This window comes from Orbicella faveolata, unplaced genomic scaffold (assembly GCF_042242905.1).
Source record: "Orbicella faveolata isolate gen_17 unplaced genomic scaffold, um_ofav_v1 contig_26, whole genome shotgun sequence".
NCBI lineage: Eukaryota > Metazoa > Cnidaria > Anthozoa > Scleractinia > Merulinidae > Orbicella > Orbicella faveolata.
Window position 1 is genome coordinate 10,762,036 of NW_028301554.1, and position 18,524 is coordinate 10,780,559.

At 40.1% G+C, this 18,524-nt stretch overlaps 2 protein-coding genes and 1 pseudogene across 7 annotated transcripts in view; all 3 read left to right on the forward strand.

The window, feature by feature from the left end:
- Positions 1-18,524, forward strand: part of LOC110067114 (putative E3 ubiquitin-protein ligase HERC1) — a 302,388-nt gene that overhangs the window by 50,958 nt on the left and 232,906 nt on the right. For all 6 annotated transcript variants that reach the window (XM_089295099.1, XM_089295101.1, XM_089295095.1 and 3 more), the window contains exon 10: positions 17,679-17,823. In XM_089295099.1, the coding sequence (XP_089151225.1) occupies positions 17,679-17,823 (145 nt within the window). The remainder of the gene's footprint in view (positions 1-17,678; positions 17,824-18,524) is intronic.
- On the forward strand, positions 9,558-10,339 carry LOC149108127 (uncharacterized). Its single transcript, XM_089295106.1, has one exon. The coding sequence runs from the start codon at positions 9,573-9,575 to the stop codon at positions 10,050-10,052; it is 480 nt and encodes a 159-aa protein (XP_089151232.1). The 5' UTR covers positions 9,558-9,572; the 3' UTR covers positions 10,053-10,339.
- Positions 10,226-11,500, forward strand: LOC149108128 (uncharacterized; annotated as a pseudogene).

The following is an 18,524-nucleotide window of genomic DNA, read 5'->3' on the forward strand; positions in this document are numbered from 1 at the left end:
TTCCTTTTCGGTCTGACTGTATCTCCTTTGTACACTGCTAAGGCTCGTGCTGGCATAGCAAACGGCTCTACCCTCAGCATTGTTCTCCTGGACTAACACTGCACCTAGTCCCACAGGACTTGCATCAGCTATCACTTGAGCATGTGCCTCTTTGTCAAAGTACACCAGAACAGATGCACTAGCTGACTGCTGTTTCAGTTCCTGAAACGATGCTTCCTGCTCACTGCCCCATATGAAGGGTACTCCCTGCCTGGAGATTGCTCATAGAGGATCTGCAATGGTGGCAAAGTTGGGAATGAAACGTGCACTGAAGCCGACCATCCCCAGGAAACTTCCAACCTCTGTTGGCGTGGTTGGGTGGCTTGACTCAAGTATAGCACAGACTTTCTCTTCTGTTGAACCGATACCATACTTTGACACTAGGAGTCCCATGAAGACTACCTTGTCCATCCAGAATTGACTCTTCTCAGGGTTGAGGGTGAGGTTCTTCTTCTCCTCCAATGGCTGCAACACTCCATGGAGATTCCTGTCATGCTCCTCATTGCTCTTGCCATACACTATCAAGTCATCAACAATGTTCTGAAACCTGCCAATATCAGAGACTACTTGCCTTACTATCTGCTGGTACTTCTCGAGTGCAAAGTTTACTCCAAAACTCAGTCTCTTGTACCTGGCTAGTGAATAACCCATTATTTGTGGCAAATGTGGTTATGTCTCTGGAGTCCTCATCTAATTCAATCTGGTGAAATCCCAGATGAAGATCCCGTTTTGAAAACACTGCACTGCCATAGAGGTTTTCCAACACCTCCTCCATGGTCGGGATGGGTATCCTTTCACGAATAACAGCTGCATTTGCCTTTCTTGAGTTCAGGCACAACCTGATATCCCCTGATGCCTTTTGCACAACCACTATGGGACTAACCCATGATGTCAGCCCATCTACTTACCGTACTAGACAACTGGCGCCCGTTTTATGAAGCTCCATTTGGCATAGAAATTTTTGTAGAGCTCTATGACTCTACGCTTTCGTCACCAGTCTCCTCCTACGTGTTGGAAAGATACATTACCTGCTACTTGATAGCTTTTACCGTAGTTGTGTATTGTTATTATGGTAACCTGCCTATTTTGTAACATTTGATTTCAACTTTTAGCATATTCCTTGCATATATCTCATATATTTTATATTAAAGTGTTATTAGGTTTACACTGTTTTAATCGTTTTTAATTTAAAATTCTGTATTGAGTTTACCCTCTACCATCTATGCTCTATGCTCTACGATTCTATGTACGGAAATAGACACTTACAGTTATTGTAGCAAATATTAAAACGCATGGGGAATGTTAAAGTGCATATGACATGAAAAATATTTTTTGCTTATTTGAAAGGCCCTTCAAAATACAGAAGAATGACGTTTTCCATTTTGAAATATCTTTTTTCGTTTTAGAAATATTGATGTTTTTCTATTATGCAAATTAGATCAGTGATGACGTCATATTGTTTGCAACTAAAAATGGTAAAATACTGAATAAACAATATCTCTAGGAATATTGAAGCAGTGTTCTTGAAACTTGGCACCCCAGATTTACATCACAAAAGAAACAAAATGACACCCTTAGTGGTGTTGCCATAACAACTATTTCGGCTCCAGTCTCTTTCTGTCAAAAAAACAAACATCACCATTTGCAACCTCGAAAGTGAGACAAAGGGTTCTACTTGGAACAGACATAGTTCCCATATTGTCTTAACTCCCATCATTAGATTGGGTGGGATAGATGGTTCTTGATTTAAGTCAAAAACTGGGAATTTCAGTTTTTATGAAGACAGCTCCAGTGGCAAAACTGTTGTCATGGCAACAGCATTAAGGGTGTCATTTTGTTTCTTTTGTGATTTACATTTGTGGTGCCAAGTTTCAAGAACACTGCTTCAATATTTCTAGAGATATTGTTTATTCAGTATTTTACCATTTTTAGTTGCAAACAATATGATGTCATCACTGATCTAATTTGTATAATAGAAAAACATCAATATCTCTAAAACAAAAAAAGATATTTCAAAAAGAAAAACGCCGTTCTTCTGTATTTTGAAAGGCCTTTCAAATAAGCAGAATACATTTTTCACGTCATATGCACTTTAAGTGCTATTATGGTTTACAGTATTTTAATAATCTTTTTAATGTACAATTCTGTATCGAGTTTACCCTCTACACTCTGCGCTGTATGTTCTATCATCTACATTCTACTCTCTATGTTCTACCAGCTACTCTTTTCAATCTATGCGCGACACTCTACGATCTACCATCTATCCTCTAAGTCCATATATGTTCTACATTCTACCAGCTACCCTCTTCGATCTACGTTCTACGCTCTACGATCTACCATCTACCCTCTAAGCTCATCTGTGCTCTACTCTCTATATTCTACCAGCTACTTGTGCTACGCCTTACGATCTACCATCTACCCCCTAAGCCCATCTACGCTCTACTCTCTACGTTCTACCAGCTACTCGCTCTATGATCTATGATCTACCCTCTAAGCCCATCTATGCTCTACTCTCTATGTTCTGCCAGCTACTCTCTTCGATCTACGCTCTATACTCTATGATCTACCCTCTAAGCCGATCTCAGTGCTGGAAATAATTTTTCTTCTTTAACCCATTGACGCCTGAATGAAATTACCCACGACCCACCCCTAATTCCCTGGCGTTTTTTTGGAATATTTGAGAGCAAGCTAAAGCACAAAAATAAACCATATGCGCAGTAACCACAGACACAAGATCAGGTTTCAAGACATCGTTTATTTAAAGTTGAATAAATGAAGGGTCAAAATATTAAAAAAATATTAGCAAAAAGAACTCAACCTGATGTGTAAAACTGATGAGAAAACAAGAAATTATATTATTTCTTTACCATGCGATAAAATGTCCCACAGAAGCTGAGGAAATTGACCATGCGAAAATGAGTTAATTATCGACTTTGGAGGACAAAAACAAAACCAAAATACAACAGAATTTCATTCTTGTACTATAACGGCAACATCTGAGAGAACAACGAAAACTAAAAGCGAAGAACTCACGTAAAAATCAATCTGAAAACAAGAAATCGAGTAATTTCTTTGCCGCACGACAAAATATTACGGCACTACGAAAGAAAGATGAAAGTTGTAAATCAAAAAGACGGCAAAAACAAGCTAATTATTTTGAGATCAGTCTTATTCCAACTGTGTTAAATTAGTGACCATTTAGTTCTTTTCTAAATGGTTCTGTAGTAGCCGAATAAGACTCCAAAAAATATTTGAACGAAGTGAATAAACTAAATAAACAAAGCGCCTGGACGTCGTTGTAAATTAAATATGCAGAAATCCAGCGTGCAAGTTACTGTTCACTTTTAAAGCTTAAAATTCCCAAATACAAGGAACCAAATGAAAGAAATGCGAAAGGAAGTTCAATAACAATAAATTTTCATTCAAACTGAGGCGAAGAAACCTATTTTAAAAGCAAAAATTACTTTGCTGCATGACCGTATGTTCAAATTATTCTTCACGCTAACACGAAAGCTTGAGATTTTGCAGACCGCTTTTGCAGTCATTTAACGCCTGTGGCTTTACCGATCATTTCAAAAGTTGAATTCAACTTCGAAGTAAAAATGTACATTACTATTTTTGTTTCTTACGTCTGAAAAGCTGCTTTAATTCTGCGATCTGTCGTCAAAACTTACTTGAAAGCGCCTGAAGGAAGGAAAAATTCTTCACCAGAAAGGTTTGAGGACTCTGAACACCTTGATTTTCCATTCTAACGCCACCTGAACATCGATTTATGTTTCTCCTTTCCATTTTAAGTGCCAAAGAAGTAATTTCTTCGTTTTAGGAATGAAAACAAAACCTTGGAAGTTTTTAGATTTGGGCTGCATCGCGCCATGATTACCTGCACTTTTTGAGCGCATGATTTTAAGAAGAAAAACCGTCTTTCTAGGACCCCTAAAGTCCTCTGAAAATATGCTCAGAAAGTCCATTCTGATTGGTTTATTTGTCCTCAAGAACAATAGAACAGTAGGGGAACTAAAAAGTCTTCAGGGAGGGTAGGAAAGGCAACTGTCCCCGAGTGCTCTTTTTTGGGCGGTTACGGGTGGCACAGGCATCAATGGGTTAACAGGACATGGGTCCTTTCAAATCTTCATTTTGGTTGGACATCTTATCAATTTGACGGGACATAAAGTTGCATAATTGATTAGCATAATTAATTAGCCTAAGAAAATTTATTGCACACTGTAAAGATTTTCAATACAAATCGTTCAAAACTGCATTTAAGGTGGCTCATAACAGTTTCCAGCAGTTAGATTGTGATCGTTCATTATAACCACTCTTCATCACGTGATGCTACAATCATGGTCTCAATAAGCAATGATTGGACAGTTTTTTTGATACCATGATTGTAGCATCAAGTGATAAAGAGTTGTTATAACGATACATCAAAATCTGAGTGCTGGAAACTGTTTTGAGCCACCTTAAATTTGATTTATTTATCATAATTTCAGATTAACTAGGTGACTTTATCTACTAGATGACTGCACCAATCTCTCCTTGTTATCTCCTGGTTTTATGTTCTTCAAGCAAATCTAGTTTTTTCTACTGAATGCCTAACCATTAAAGGGACACAGTCAGCTTTGGGACTGCGTTGACCTGGACACTAGTTTTCTCACTTTGAAAAAAGTTCACCTCAACGTGAAATCAAAGTACATCTAGAAATCTGCTTCAATCTTCACAGTTTTGCTTGATTTTCAATTGTTTACTTCAATTGTTTTGAGAGTGCTTTTGCCTATACTATGATATTATTTTTATCATATTTGGTTAGAAGCAGTATGGATTGCATCTCTGTGATATGCAAATTAGCTGTAAATTGGTACCTAATACGCATGTGTGCCAGCTGACTGTGTCCCTTTAAAGCAGGAGCCCATTACTAGGAGTGTGCAACTACCCCAATTATTCCTGTCCTGGCATTTTCATAGGCCAAGCTATTTAAGTTTGAATTCACCACGAATTCAGACCCTGCCAGGAACCCAAGTGACCAATCACAAGCACATACTTTATAATTTCACTGGAAGATTAGGTCGCCATGTCCACCTGAGGCCACCATTTTTCTCCTTAATGATGCACGCTCATATAGACCAGAACTGAACAGTTTCGTGGGAAAAAAGCCTAAAATATAGACCGGTCTGTAAAAATACTGTGACATAGGCTTACATGTAGTATGGGAGTTGCAGGCTCCTAGTGATGGGCTCCTGACCAAAGTTGACCCTAGGGTACATACATGAAGTGCTAATTCCGCATATCGCAATGCATGTAATGCATAATAGAGCGATTTCTGAAGAGTACTTTATTTGGCAAGTACAGGAAAAATGAACACTTCTGCTTTATGATATGGCAGAAGCCCATAATGGGCTCCAGGATATGGCTCAAACTTTCAGAGTCAAGGGCCCAAAATTAAAAAGATTCTTCGGTAGCCATTTGGCAACTAAGTGATAAAAATCAAGTAGGAATTTTATTCAGAAAAGAACTCAATGCATAAAATCTGTAAAGATGTGTTTGGCCGCTGATTTTGTGTACGAAGCTAATGTAATGTCTATTGAAGGATTCATGCGTTACAAGAGACACAGTTGGTAGGCATACATGATGTACTCAATGCTCAAGGGTTTGCAACGCGTTATAGGGTGATTTCAAACACAATCAGCCATTTGCAAGATTTCCGATGTGAAGGAATCTTTTACATCAAAGCAAAAGGATAGATTGCTTTCTTTTCATATGTTGAATGTTATAAAACAAAGATCTTTCACTATGTATTTCTGGAAGGACATAATGTCTGAGAAAATAACCGTTATGATTGTCAACACAGAGAAACATAGTCACCATTATGGTAGCCTGTGAATGCAGATGTATTTTCGGCTGTCAACTAAACCAGAATTTTTGGTCACCAAAGATGAAATTTTAGCCGCATAGGTGAGTCTGCCAGTCACAATTTTGAGCCTTTTAACAATGTATATAACCAAATTTTATGGATGGACAATAACTTGGTGTTGGTGAAATGTTTGGACATCATGTCCGATTATAGTGGGAAATTGACTGGACATATTAAAAATTTGGTTGGACAATGTCCGATGACCAACTGTTATTTCCAACCCTGCCATCTGCTTGGAAGGTTATTGCAATTTTTTTGAGCAGCACAAAGGAAGACCTCTTGTGGTTGTAAGCTTTTTCGTTTATTTCCGACACGCTTTGTCTCTATCTGAGACTTCTCTATCTGGGGCTTTTTCAGGGAATGATTTAAGCGTGCCTAAGTTTAACTTCCAATGGAAGTGATTAACTGCTGAAACATGCTGTAAACAGATGCTACAAGAAACGCCTTAATGCACAGGTTATTGCGTGTTGTTATATTTTAGGGGCCATACAATTAGCACTAACCGTATGGTCCCCAAAATATAAAAAAAGGTAAAAAAAAAATTAAAAATAAAAAAAGATTAAAAAATTAAAACCTTGAAAAAAGAGACTTTTTTTGTTTGGAAAGGTCCCAAAGAAATCCTATTAGAGTTTCCTAGTTGTCTCTGTAGCAAGAATGATCGTATCAAACTTACGTGTTATGTTGTTGATGAAAGTAGTATTTTGTTTCATGATTTATTTCTTTACAAAGATGCTAATTTTAGCACTCTGCGGTTTTCTACCTATCAAAAGCCACTAAATAAGTACCTGTACATTCCCGTTGAGTAGTTTCATCCCTCGAACAACAAGAGGGCCTTTATTAGAGGCGAACTTATGTGCTATACTAGAAATAGCTCCACGTTTAAAGCCTTTAGCAAAACGCGAGAAATTCTGGAAACGCCTCTGGCTTTGCGGTTACCCAGTTGGGTTTTCACTTCCTTTATTCAGGGAGGTTAAATACAGTAACAGAGCTAAATGGCTTTTGCCAAAACATAAATTGTACAATGGTAGAATGGTAGTCTTTAAATCTACATTTACAATGTAACTAGTCATGCTAACTGATGTGTGTACTCAAAAAGTGCAAATACTTAGGTCATGTATCTCTGAACACTTAGTGGATGTTTTGTGACCATGTGGAGATGTTGTTTACTAGTTTTTAGGGTCGTGATTTGTCCCGTGAGGTTCACGTTGGGGAAATTCGCCGAGTTCAAGGAAATGCCATAAAATTTGAAGAAGAAGAAGAAGTGCCGTGACCAAGCAAAGGGCACAGACGATGGTGAAGATACCCGTGATGAAATTGCAGATAAAATAGAAGAGCAAAAGATCAAGAAAGCCAAGTCAAAATAACTATTCACAAGACGAAAAAATCAGCTGGCGGATTTATTACAAGATGGAGTGGCGAGTAACCGTGAAATAAGAGTGTCGAGGAAAAAACTTGACAAAGCCCAAGAGAATGTTGTTGAAGATTTGACATTGTTGGCTGTGTTGTATTCGGAAGCTAGAGATCTGTATGCCATTTAGAAAACAAGCCGCAAATTTGAGGGAAAGAATTCTGTAAGGCCCAAGAGAGTGTACAAGAATATTTGGACGCCAATAAGGATGAATTATCGAGTCAAGCGTCAGGATTTTCCGGGAAATTACTTAATTTGCATTAACAAGAAATGAAAGCTCACCAGTGCATGACTGAGCTCGAGGAGCGATTATGCAAAAAAGGAGAATCTGTCAAGCGTGCTCAAAAGAAAATGGAGGAAGAATATGTCTGTTGTCAAAAAGAAATGGAAGCTGAAGTGAGACAGGCAAAGGAGGAATTAGCATGTGCAAAAGGAGATTGTAAAGAGAAATATTTGAAGCTCAAAGGTGGCATAGACGAGGAGCTTGAGTTGTTGCCTCCAAGCCCACCAAAAAGGGATGTTAAGCCAGAAGAGGAGGAGAATACTGTTGAAGAATCACCGAAACATGAGCTCGGGAAAGACGTGTAAACAATTGACGATGGTTTCTATTCCAGTATTTTGTGGAGACTAGCGGTCATATGGGAGCTGGAAGGACCAGTTCCAACCAATTCGTCTTGGAAATGCCAAGGACCTAGACGAGTTGGCAGACTTCCTGGATGTGATTGTCATAAATCTAAAAGAAGCCAGAAGAAAAGGGGAACTTGGCAATGGGTCATTGTACACGAAGGTACAAAAAAAAATGACTGGTACCATGCTTGTTAATTCCAGCAGATGGGTGTTTGAGGAGAAAAAAGTGGAATGTGTTGAGACACTTCGTGAGTGGATCATACAAGAAGCTGAATTCCAGACTGTTGTGGCAGAGACACTATGTGGGCGGACAGGAAAACAAAGAGATAGCTCACACACATTCTTTGGTTGGACGAGCGGTTCAGGAAAGCCTGTTAGCACAAATTGTCCACTTTGTAAGAAAGATCATCCAGTGTGAAGCTGCAAAGAGTTTAAGAAAATGGATGTGCAAAGTCGTTGGCAAAAGGCTAAACAGCTAAGACTGTGTTATCGTTGGCTCGGAAAAAATCACAAGGGAGGGCAACGTGCTCAAAATAGTTGGTGTGGTATTGACGGCTGTCATAAAACACGCAATCGGGTATGCATGGAGATCAGTTTGTACATGGTGGAAGTACTAGCGAGTCACAAATGATAGAGCCAGAGAGGAGCCTACCCTTGGACATGGGAGCTAGTGAAAACAATGCACGTAGATCTGGTACAGAGGGAGAGCGAGGTACCTGTCCTGAACAGTCCTTAACAACAACCATGGCAATCACAAAAGCTCCAGAGCCAGCAAAGTATCTTGCCTTGCGTACAGTAACGGTAGTGGTGAATAATCGGGAGCGAAGAATGATTGTAAATGCATTACTAGATGATGGAAACACAAAGACCTACATAAATGGTGATGTGGCTGCTGAGCTAGGATTGGAAGGAAGTACCCAATGGATCACAGTTGATGTGTTAAGGTGGCTCCCTATGGTTTTACGATCGCATGCGTGCTGAGGATGAAAGCTCAAGTAATCTGCGTGCGCTCCAAGGAAAATGTCAGTGTTTTTTAATATTTTATGACGTAGACATGAGCACAAAAAGCAAAACTGACTGAATTTTCTTGCCTTTCCTTCGGTGAAAATCTGTGAAATTTGGCAGACTGGTAGTAAATATTTTACTTTAGTCAGAGCTAGTTTTTCAGGGAAATCTATATGACCAGTTTTTTTGCAGCTGTAAAAGACAAATTTGCTAAAATCGAGAAAACTGCCTGTACAAACCGTAGCTTTTTCATGTTTAAAATTTGTATCCCGCAGGATGCGATGTACTGTGAAAATTTTGGAAGATTTCACAAAGGAAATTCAAGAAAATCTCAAATAAAGCCATAAAAGAATAAAAACCCTTTTGTTTGGGCATTTATAATTCAAGACTAAAACCCAAAATTTAAAAAGAGATGATAGTAAAACACTATTTAATCATTGCTTATTACATGTAATAAGTTTGAAAGGACTGGGTTTAAAAACAAATGCAAACAAAGCATTCATAACATAACACTTGCGTGGGCAACGCCATAAATGATTACCCTATGGAGCCACCTTAAATGGCGAGGAAGATTCCTTTGAAACCATGCCGGTGGAGTTTGACCTACAGAGTATCGATGGCAAGACTTGTGCAAGATTTTCAGCATTTGCAGCAACACAGGTGACTGGGAACATGAGACCAGTAACTGGAAAGGGCAATTGGGAAAGTGGAAGCACCTGCAAGGTGTTAACTTCCCCAATCTTGGCCCTCGGCTGCCCTCGGCCAATCATTGACCTGTTGATTGACATAGACTATGCTGAATTGCACTTTTCCATTAGAGATGTCCGTGGCCAACCTGTGGAGCTGCTGGTTCGACTAACACCTTTAGGCTGGATGTGTATTGGTTCACCTGAGCTGGCAGAGGACAGCATGCAGCAGACAAATTTCAACATGGCCTATTTTGTTCACCAGCAAGAGAAGGAATTGAGCTCTGTATTGCAGAAGTTTTGGAAGGTCAACTCATCTGGGTCAATCAGAAAGAGAACTGCTGAAAAAAGAGGAAACATCAGCGATAAAAGCATTTGAGAGCTCAGTGTAGTTCAAAGGGGAGAGATATGAAGTAGACTTGCCATGGAAACCAAATGCCCCCGAGTTACCAAACAACTATGAAATGGCAGTGAACTGGTTGATCAGCACTGAAAAGAGACTTCTGCTGAGACAATCTGCAAGCTGCTGAGACAATCTTGGAGTCTACATACATGGATGACAACATGGCCTCTTACCCTAGCAAAGAGAAGAGCATAAAACTTTATGAGGAACTATCAACACTGTGGGGGTCTGCAGGTATGCATGCCAGAAAGTGACATTCCAACTCTGAGCAAGTACTTAAGAAGATACCTGAAGAAGACAGGGCTGCAGAAGTGGACTTAAACAAAGGAAATTTGCCATCAGTGAGGACGCTTGGTGTGTTGTGGTTGGCTAAGGAAGATGTTTTCACTTACAGAGTGAATCCGCCAGACAAGAAGTTCCAGTTGACCAAGTGAAATTTCCTGCATAAGATAGCCATGTTGTTTAACCCTGTGGGGTTTCTGCCGCCATAAGTGATCCGGGCAAAGATTCTACTGCAAGTGATGTGGACCTCAGTACTAGATTGGGATGACCCACTAGACCAAAGCCAAGCTAGACAGGCCAAGAAGTGGTTTGAAGAGCTCACAGAGTTGTCAGAAGTGCAAGTCCCTCATTGCCTGCAGTTGAACTTACATGTTGAAACAGTTACCTTGCCCACCTTCACAGATGCATCAGGGGATGTGTATGGTGCAGCAACTTAGGTGAGGTACAAGTACAAGGGTGGTACAGTATCTACCAACCTAGTGGCCTCCAAGACACAAGTGGCACCACTCTCAGCTACAAGCATTCCAAGACTTGCACTTATGGGAGCTGTTTTGGGATTAAGATTGGCCTTGTCCATAGCCAAGGTTCTTAAGATTGACATGAAGATGGTCTTCTTCAATCAGATGGGAGACTGCACTATGTGGACTACCTGCCTTCGATGCTAGATATCCAGTCATTCTGTCGATGAGGAGTGGGGTGACCAGACTAATTGTGAAGTCCAATCACGAAAGAAGTAACCATGCAGCGGGAACCAATCACACATTGTCTTTGCTGTCTGCGAGATTCTGGCTCGTGCAAGGTAGAGAGGAGATTCGTGACTGGGAAAGAGAGTGCTCTGAATGTCAGAAGAGAAAGGCAAAAGCTGGTAAACCGATAATGGTTCCTCTACCAAAGATTCGACTAAAGCTGCCCTTACGAGCTTTTGCATGAACAGTGGTTGACTTTGCAGGACCATTTGTAACTATCCAGGACAGAGGCAAGAAGAGAACTTAGATACATTTGTTTATTTTCATGCCTATCATTAAGGGCTATTCACCTAGAGATGGCCTATGGTCTGGACACAGATTCCTTTCTGAACGCATTTTATTTCATGGCCAATCAGAGAGGGCTGCCAGATGAGATGATTTCTGATAACGGAACTAATTTTGTAGGCACGAAAAGAGAGCTGAGGGAGCTTGTCAAACAACTTGATTGAGACAAGATTGAGAAATCAGCTGCCAACAAAAGAATCAAGTGGAGTTTCAATCCACCATGGGCACCTCACTTAGGTGGCGTGCATGAGACAATGATCAAGTCAGCAAAGAGAGCAGCCTATGCGATATTGGGAACTGCAGATGTGACCGACGAAGAACTGATGACCACATTTACGGGTGCAGAGGCACTCATAAATTCCAGGCCTTTAACATATCAGTCTGCCAATCCCTCAAATTACACACCCATCACCCCAAATCATTTTCTGATTGGACAAGTAGGAGGCCAGTTTGCTCCTGGATCAGTTGATAATGGCCAGTTCGGTCCCTAGAAGAGATGGAGACAGGTGCAAGAACTAGTGCAACATTTTTGGCACTGTTGGCTGCGAGAGTGGCTACCAACTTTGAATTGTAGGTCCAAGTGGCAGAGGGAACAAAAAGATGTCCAAGTTAATGATGTAGTCTTGGTAGGGGTACTGGACACACTGTGTGGGTAGTGGCCGCTTGGTAGAGTCACAGTGGTCTTTCCAGGAAAGGACAAGCACGTGAGAGCTGTCAAAGTCAGAGTTGGCCGCAAGGAATTGTTGAGACCGATCACCAGAATCTGCCCATTAGAACTCCTTACAGAAGATGACACAGAAGAATAGAACAATAGCTAACTTTAAGAGAACTAGAACTATAGTGAACCTTTAAGCTAGAAACACACAAAACTCTTATTGATAGGTCAATGAGCCACTGGCCCATTGAGAAGGGGGAGTATGATGTGAAGGACATTTTAGTGTACTGGAAGTGCGAATACTTAGGTCATGTGGCTTTGAACGCTTAGTGGATGTTTTGCGACCACATGGAGATGTTGTTTACTGGTTTTTAGGGTCGTAATTTGTCAGAGAGATTGCTGTTCATTTCAAGTTCAAATAAATGGTTTAATTCAGAACCACCAACATCAAGCTGGTTATCCAGAGACATTTATCAGACTTAGACTGTATTGTCAGTTATAAATCTACTTCTACCATTAGTGCTAATCATATGGCCCCCAAAATATAACAACACGCAATAACATATGCATTAAGGCATTTCTTGTAACGTCTGTTTACAGCATGTTTAAGCAGTTATTCACTTTCATGGGAAGTTGAACTTAGGCACGCCTATGTGCTGTATATGCTGTTCAATGTTAGTTGTAATCATTCCCTGAAGGAGGCTCAGACAGAGACAAAGTGCATCGGAAATAAACAAAAAGGCTTACAACTACAAGAAGTCTTCCTTTGTGCTGCTCACTAGTCTTTGTTAAAAAATTAAAACATTAAAAGAGAAATTAAAAAATTCCAATAACCTCCCAAGCAGGTGGGCTTAGAGGGTAGATCGTAGATCGTAGAGCGTAGAGCGTAGATTGAAGAGAGAAGCTGGTAGAACATAGAGAGTAGAGCCTAGATGGGCTTAGAGGGTAGATGGTAAGATCATAGAGCATAGATAGAAGAGAGTAGCTGGTGGAACGTAGAGAGTAGAGCCTGCATGATCTTAGAGGGTAGATGGTAGATTGTAGAGTGCAGAGCGTAGATTGAAAAGAGGAGCTGGTAGAACGTAGAGCGTAGATGGGCTTAGAGGGTAGAGGGTAGAGGGTAGAGGGTAGATGGTAGATGGTAGCGCGTAGATTGAAGAAAGTAGCTGGTAGAACATAGAGTAGAATGTAGATGGTAGAACATATAGCGTAGAGCATAGAGTGTATAGGGTAAATGCAATACAGAACTGTACATTAAAAAGATTATTAAAATACTGTAAACCATAATAACACTTTAATATATATGAATAATAATGAAAGCCAATAAATTACAATTGCAAAAATTACAGCATTGCAGATGATCGATAAACTCGCACTCGCAACCCAATATTTTTTATCACTGTACTAATTTTTAAGCCTCTAAGCTGGTGTAGAGAGTAGTCAAAAATTCTTGAACTGATAAACCCGTAAATACGTAGAGCATAGAGCGTAGACGGTGAAACATGGAGTGTTGACCATAGATGGAAGAACATATAGCATAGAGCGTAGAGAGTAGTCAGGGTAAACTCAATACAGAATTGTAAATTGAAAACAATTATTAAAACACTGCAATCTCTAATAACACTCAACATTCTCTAAGCGATATAATATTTGCTACAATAACTATACACTACTACACCTCTATACCACGGTGTACGCATATCCAAGAGAAACAGAGCATAAACATTCAAAATACTACTGTAGAGTTGTAGAGCTCTATAAAAATTTCTACGCCTAATCGAGCTTCATAAAACAGGCTGGGTATACCACTATATCCTTAGCAATGAGGTCTTCTACTTTCGCAGTTACTTTCTCTTGCAATGCAAATTTGACACGCCTTGGTTTCTGAGCTATTGGTGTCACCTCTGAGTCGACGTGTAGTTTCAGCTTGTAATCCTTCAGCTTACCAATACCGACAAACACTGTTGGGTACTTAGCCTGAAGAGCTGGGGCTAGGTTCTCACCGACAACATTGCACTGCACGAACTCACTGCTGACACCCAAACCAATTCAAAGCAGATCCAGAGCCTTTGAGGTTTCGTGGCCCAGCAGACACCTTTCACTCTTTTTAACCATCTAATGTGAACTTAACTTCTTGTCACCTGCCGAGATCTCAACTTGAACCTGGCCAATCACTTCCAACTCCTTCCCGCCATATGCATACAGTGGTTTGTGGCAATCCTCCATCTTTGCGTTAAGGCCTTGGGCCTTAAGTTCCTCATATTCTTCCATTCCTAGGAGGTTACTTACTGACCCTGAATCAGTACATACGCTTGTTATAATGCCATTAACATTTACTTCCAGCACAGCCTCTTTAAGACGGGTTGCATTGCATGTTTCTCCTTGATTCTCTGTGACCAGAAATGCAAAAGCACAGTTCTCCTCCCTGTCAGATGCATCCTGATTTCCCACAAAGTTAGCATTGTAAGATGGACGCCTATCACAAACCCTCTGTCGCTGACCCGTTTTACCTCCAGTTGCATAATTATCACTCTTTCCCTGGCAACACAAAGCAAAATGACCATACAGTGCAGCTCAGATATAAGCAAACCAAAAGATACTCGTAATTTGCATCAGCCGAAAACGCATTAATGCGTATACACATACACACATTCACGTAAACAGTATACGTACGTATGCCTCATTAGTATGTACATGTACAGTGTATGAGCTAACATATTGTTTCTTCTTTTCTTTCTTCTTTTTTATGGTCATTGTTGTTTTCTATGGCTTGAAAGCTTGCCACAGAGTGAGAGAGAATTTTCTTTAGTTTGAATAGTTATGCGCATATAGAGAATATGCGTGTATGCCTTCAGACTAGAGCTGGCTGAAAAAAACATTTTGCAGTTTTGCAGTTGAATAGACAATTTACAATTTACTGGTTTCTGTGAAATGGAATTGGGATAGACGCTTCATCAATCCCATCTTCAAAGAGCAGACAATTTGTGCCTAGTAGAACAGAAAGGTAACATTCTCCGACAGAAAATGAACACGGTTCATGCAAGTGACCTACCGGCACGAGCCGGAACACAGAACTTTTAGTCAGTGTACTTTCACTTTTACTCAATGTAAACTGCACATCATCGAAACTTTGATAAACACTCTATTCTTCAAAAAAAAAGAGTATGTAACATAGATATCATTTCAGTTTCGACAAGAGATCTAGACTCTAGTTGGAACTAATTACAAACGACTTGCTGAGGCGTGCTGATACACAAAACTTTTCCTTGAAGAAAAATTAACTAAACATGAGTGGCATGCCATGTATAGAAACTTTGATAAACAATTCTTTCATCAAGGAAAGAGTTATTTTACTGCTTGAATGAACAATTTTGTGTCAAACAGAGTCAGAGTTATCTTTTTTTCGCCGAGAGATCTTATCGGAGTGCTTCAGACAACAAACATTTCACAAACGACTTGCCAACGCTTGCCGATACACTGAACTTTTCCTTGAAGAAAAGATCACTAAGGGTGAGCAATGCGCTATAAAAACTTTGATAAACAATTTGTTCATCTAGGAAAGAGTATTTCTACTGTTTGAATAAATGATTTGTGTCGAATAGAACCAGAGATGTCATTTTTTTGACCAGGCCACTGGGAGTTGATGTAAAGCCAAAGGCGATATTTTCGTTTAAAAACTGCAAGGACTGCTTGCAAAATAATTCTTTGCCCCGGTGAGTTGTTCACAGCCGTAAACTGCAAAGTAAACATTGCATGTAATATTTGGTAAATGAAAACAATGTCATGTTAAAATAAGTAGTTCAAGTGACTGTTTCAATTTTCTTCCCAACTTTTTGGCAGCTAAAGATCAAGCAAGTGTTAATAAATGGTAGTTTGTTGGTGAATTTGTGAAGCGATCGAAAACTTGAAATATCATAGCTTTCACTAACGTTTTTCACAATTTGCAAATTTCGTGTTGAAGCCTGGCACTTTTTCATTCCAGAAATGTTCTTTGTTTGTCCAACAATGCTTCATATAAAGAAAACTTAGGGAATGTATAACAAAGAGACATATACGTGAGTATATATGTGCATATGTGTGCGTATTGACATACACGTATACACAAAAGACGCGTGTATAATAAGCGTATGCGTAGTTCGCTTGTATCTGAGCTCCCACACTGCACATTTCTTTCCTTTTGCTGGACAGCTCCTATCAATGGGCAGATGTCCCTCTCTTATCATCCTCTATTTCCTGTCTTGTCTTCACTGCATTGACACTGTCTCCTTCCACTACCACTGGATTCACAGTCATGTTTGCTGCTTGTCGCCCAGCCACTTCCCAAGCATGAGCTTTGTCTAAGGTCTCTTCCAGTGTAATATTTCTTTGTTTAAACAGTTTCCTCTTCAGCTCAAAATCCGTTAGCTTCCCAATCAGCTGATCCCTCAAATTGTCGTTCAAACTTGTTCCAAAATTGCAATGCCTCGCTTGTTTTCTTAGACGTACCATAAACTGGTCAACGGACTCCACATCCTGCAGTGGCAACTGACGAAAAACATGATGCTCGTAAGGAATATTTTCCTCGACACAAAAGTAGAAATCCAGCTTGCGAATAATGACCTTGTAAGCGTTGTCGCCCTCTTCCGGCATAGGACCAGGATCTCGTAGGTCTTCGAATATGTCTTGTACTTCCATCCCGGCAAAATGCAAAAGTTGAAACGTCTTCTTATGAACATTCTCAGTGCCCTTTCCTTCGGCATAGTATTCAAATGCGCACTTCCATTTATGCGACTTTCGAAGCAGGTCCGGTTAAATCCAATGGTGGTAAGTGCTTCTCCGTCATATTTGGAGCATATTTGTCACCAATGTAGTATTCCCAGAAGCCACTAAGGTCAATTACTCGAGCGACACAAAGTCGCACTTCAAACTCATGCTCGCACACACATGCACACACACTTGCTTGGTCATGTGACCACTGTTCATAGTCCTGGATGTCCACAGGACACCACAGCCTCTCTCCATCCAGTATAAATGGGTACGGGCAAATTTAATGCTGGGGGTAACCCTGCGATGAACTAGCATCCCATCCAGAGAGGAGTAGAAATACTCCTAGTTGCTTCAGGCTAAGGAAACTGGGATGAGGACTGGCCAGATGGGCCACTTGGCTCGTATGCAGACTTGGACATAGTCTCTCCAATACACTTTTGTCCAGAGGTTCAAATGCCTTTGAGTGGTGCAAACATTTGGTTTGAAAACTGATTCAATCTTGTATGTTTGCCAAACAATGAACAAGATGTATTCCATCTGGTGTAGGTGGAAGGCTGGGAAAATGAGAAATGATGTGGGAACAAGAATTGCAGGAGAGTATTTCCACAGCCTTTTTGAATAGTCCATTAGTGTTTACAGAACCTGTATGTAGGTTGCTAGAAACATGCCATTGGATAAATTGTTTCTATTTCTCTTAACAAAATGCTGGGTAAAAAGAGGGGAAAATCACTCAGACACTTACTTTAATTATTGAACTGTAAATTCTTTTTTCTGGCATCATCATTACATAGGAAGTGTAAATAGGAAGGACATACGTCTTGATGTAGTAGAAGTGCATCAGTTAGTGGTTACTTTCTTACAGGGTGTGTTCTGAACTCATGTACACAGGTGTTTGCTTGGGGTTGTGGTCCATGCCTTGGGACGGGCTCTGTAGATGCTACATCAGCAAGGCCAAGGTTAATTGATGAACTGCAGTCAACTTGTGTTATTGATATTGCAGTAGGAGACAGCCACTGTCTTGCACTTTCTAAAGGTTGGTGTAGAGGTTGCTTTTGGGTCAGTTTCATGACCTGGTAAAGACTTACATGTATGATAACTACATTAACAAAAGTACATGTAATTTTTGGTCAGTTTCATGACCTGGTAAAGACTTAAGACAACTACATTAACAAAAGTACATGTAATTTTTTTTTTGAAAAAGAAAAACACTTGCATTGGTTTCAATAAGATATGAAGTGGTGGCTGCACTGGTGATGTGTCTGTCAGACAGCTGTAACAGAGCCCCATAGCAACTTCCTCTGGAGGGCAAATTTTTGAAAACTGCTAAGTAAACATAGATGATGATTCATAACAGAATATCTGCTGGAACTCTGGCAGGTGTTAAGGATGTTTGTGCTAATTGTTTTTGTGCATCCTTACTGCGCATGCTAATTCACACGCCATGTCCTGCATGAGAGCGTGCGGTAAGTGATAAAATGTGACCCTCCATACGAAAACATGTCTTATCCACAAAAGCGTTTTCTAGGGGGTTTGAGGTCGCTCTGAAATCCTTTGGAAACCCTTTGCAAGCCTGCAAATAACAGTCGGTCATCGGACAATTGTCCGGTAAATTTGAGGTTTTGACAGATAAAAGCTTAGCCTGGTCGGAGACTCTGACCGGGCATTTCTGCTAAAGATTAGTTTCACTGAAAATTTGTGGCCGAATATGGGACAAGTTATTTTGTTATACTGCCA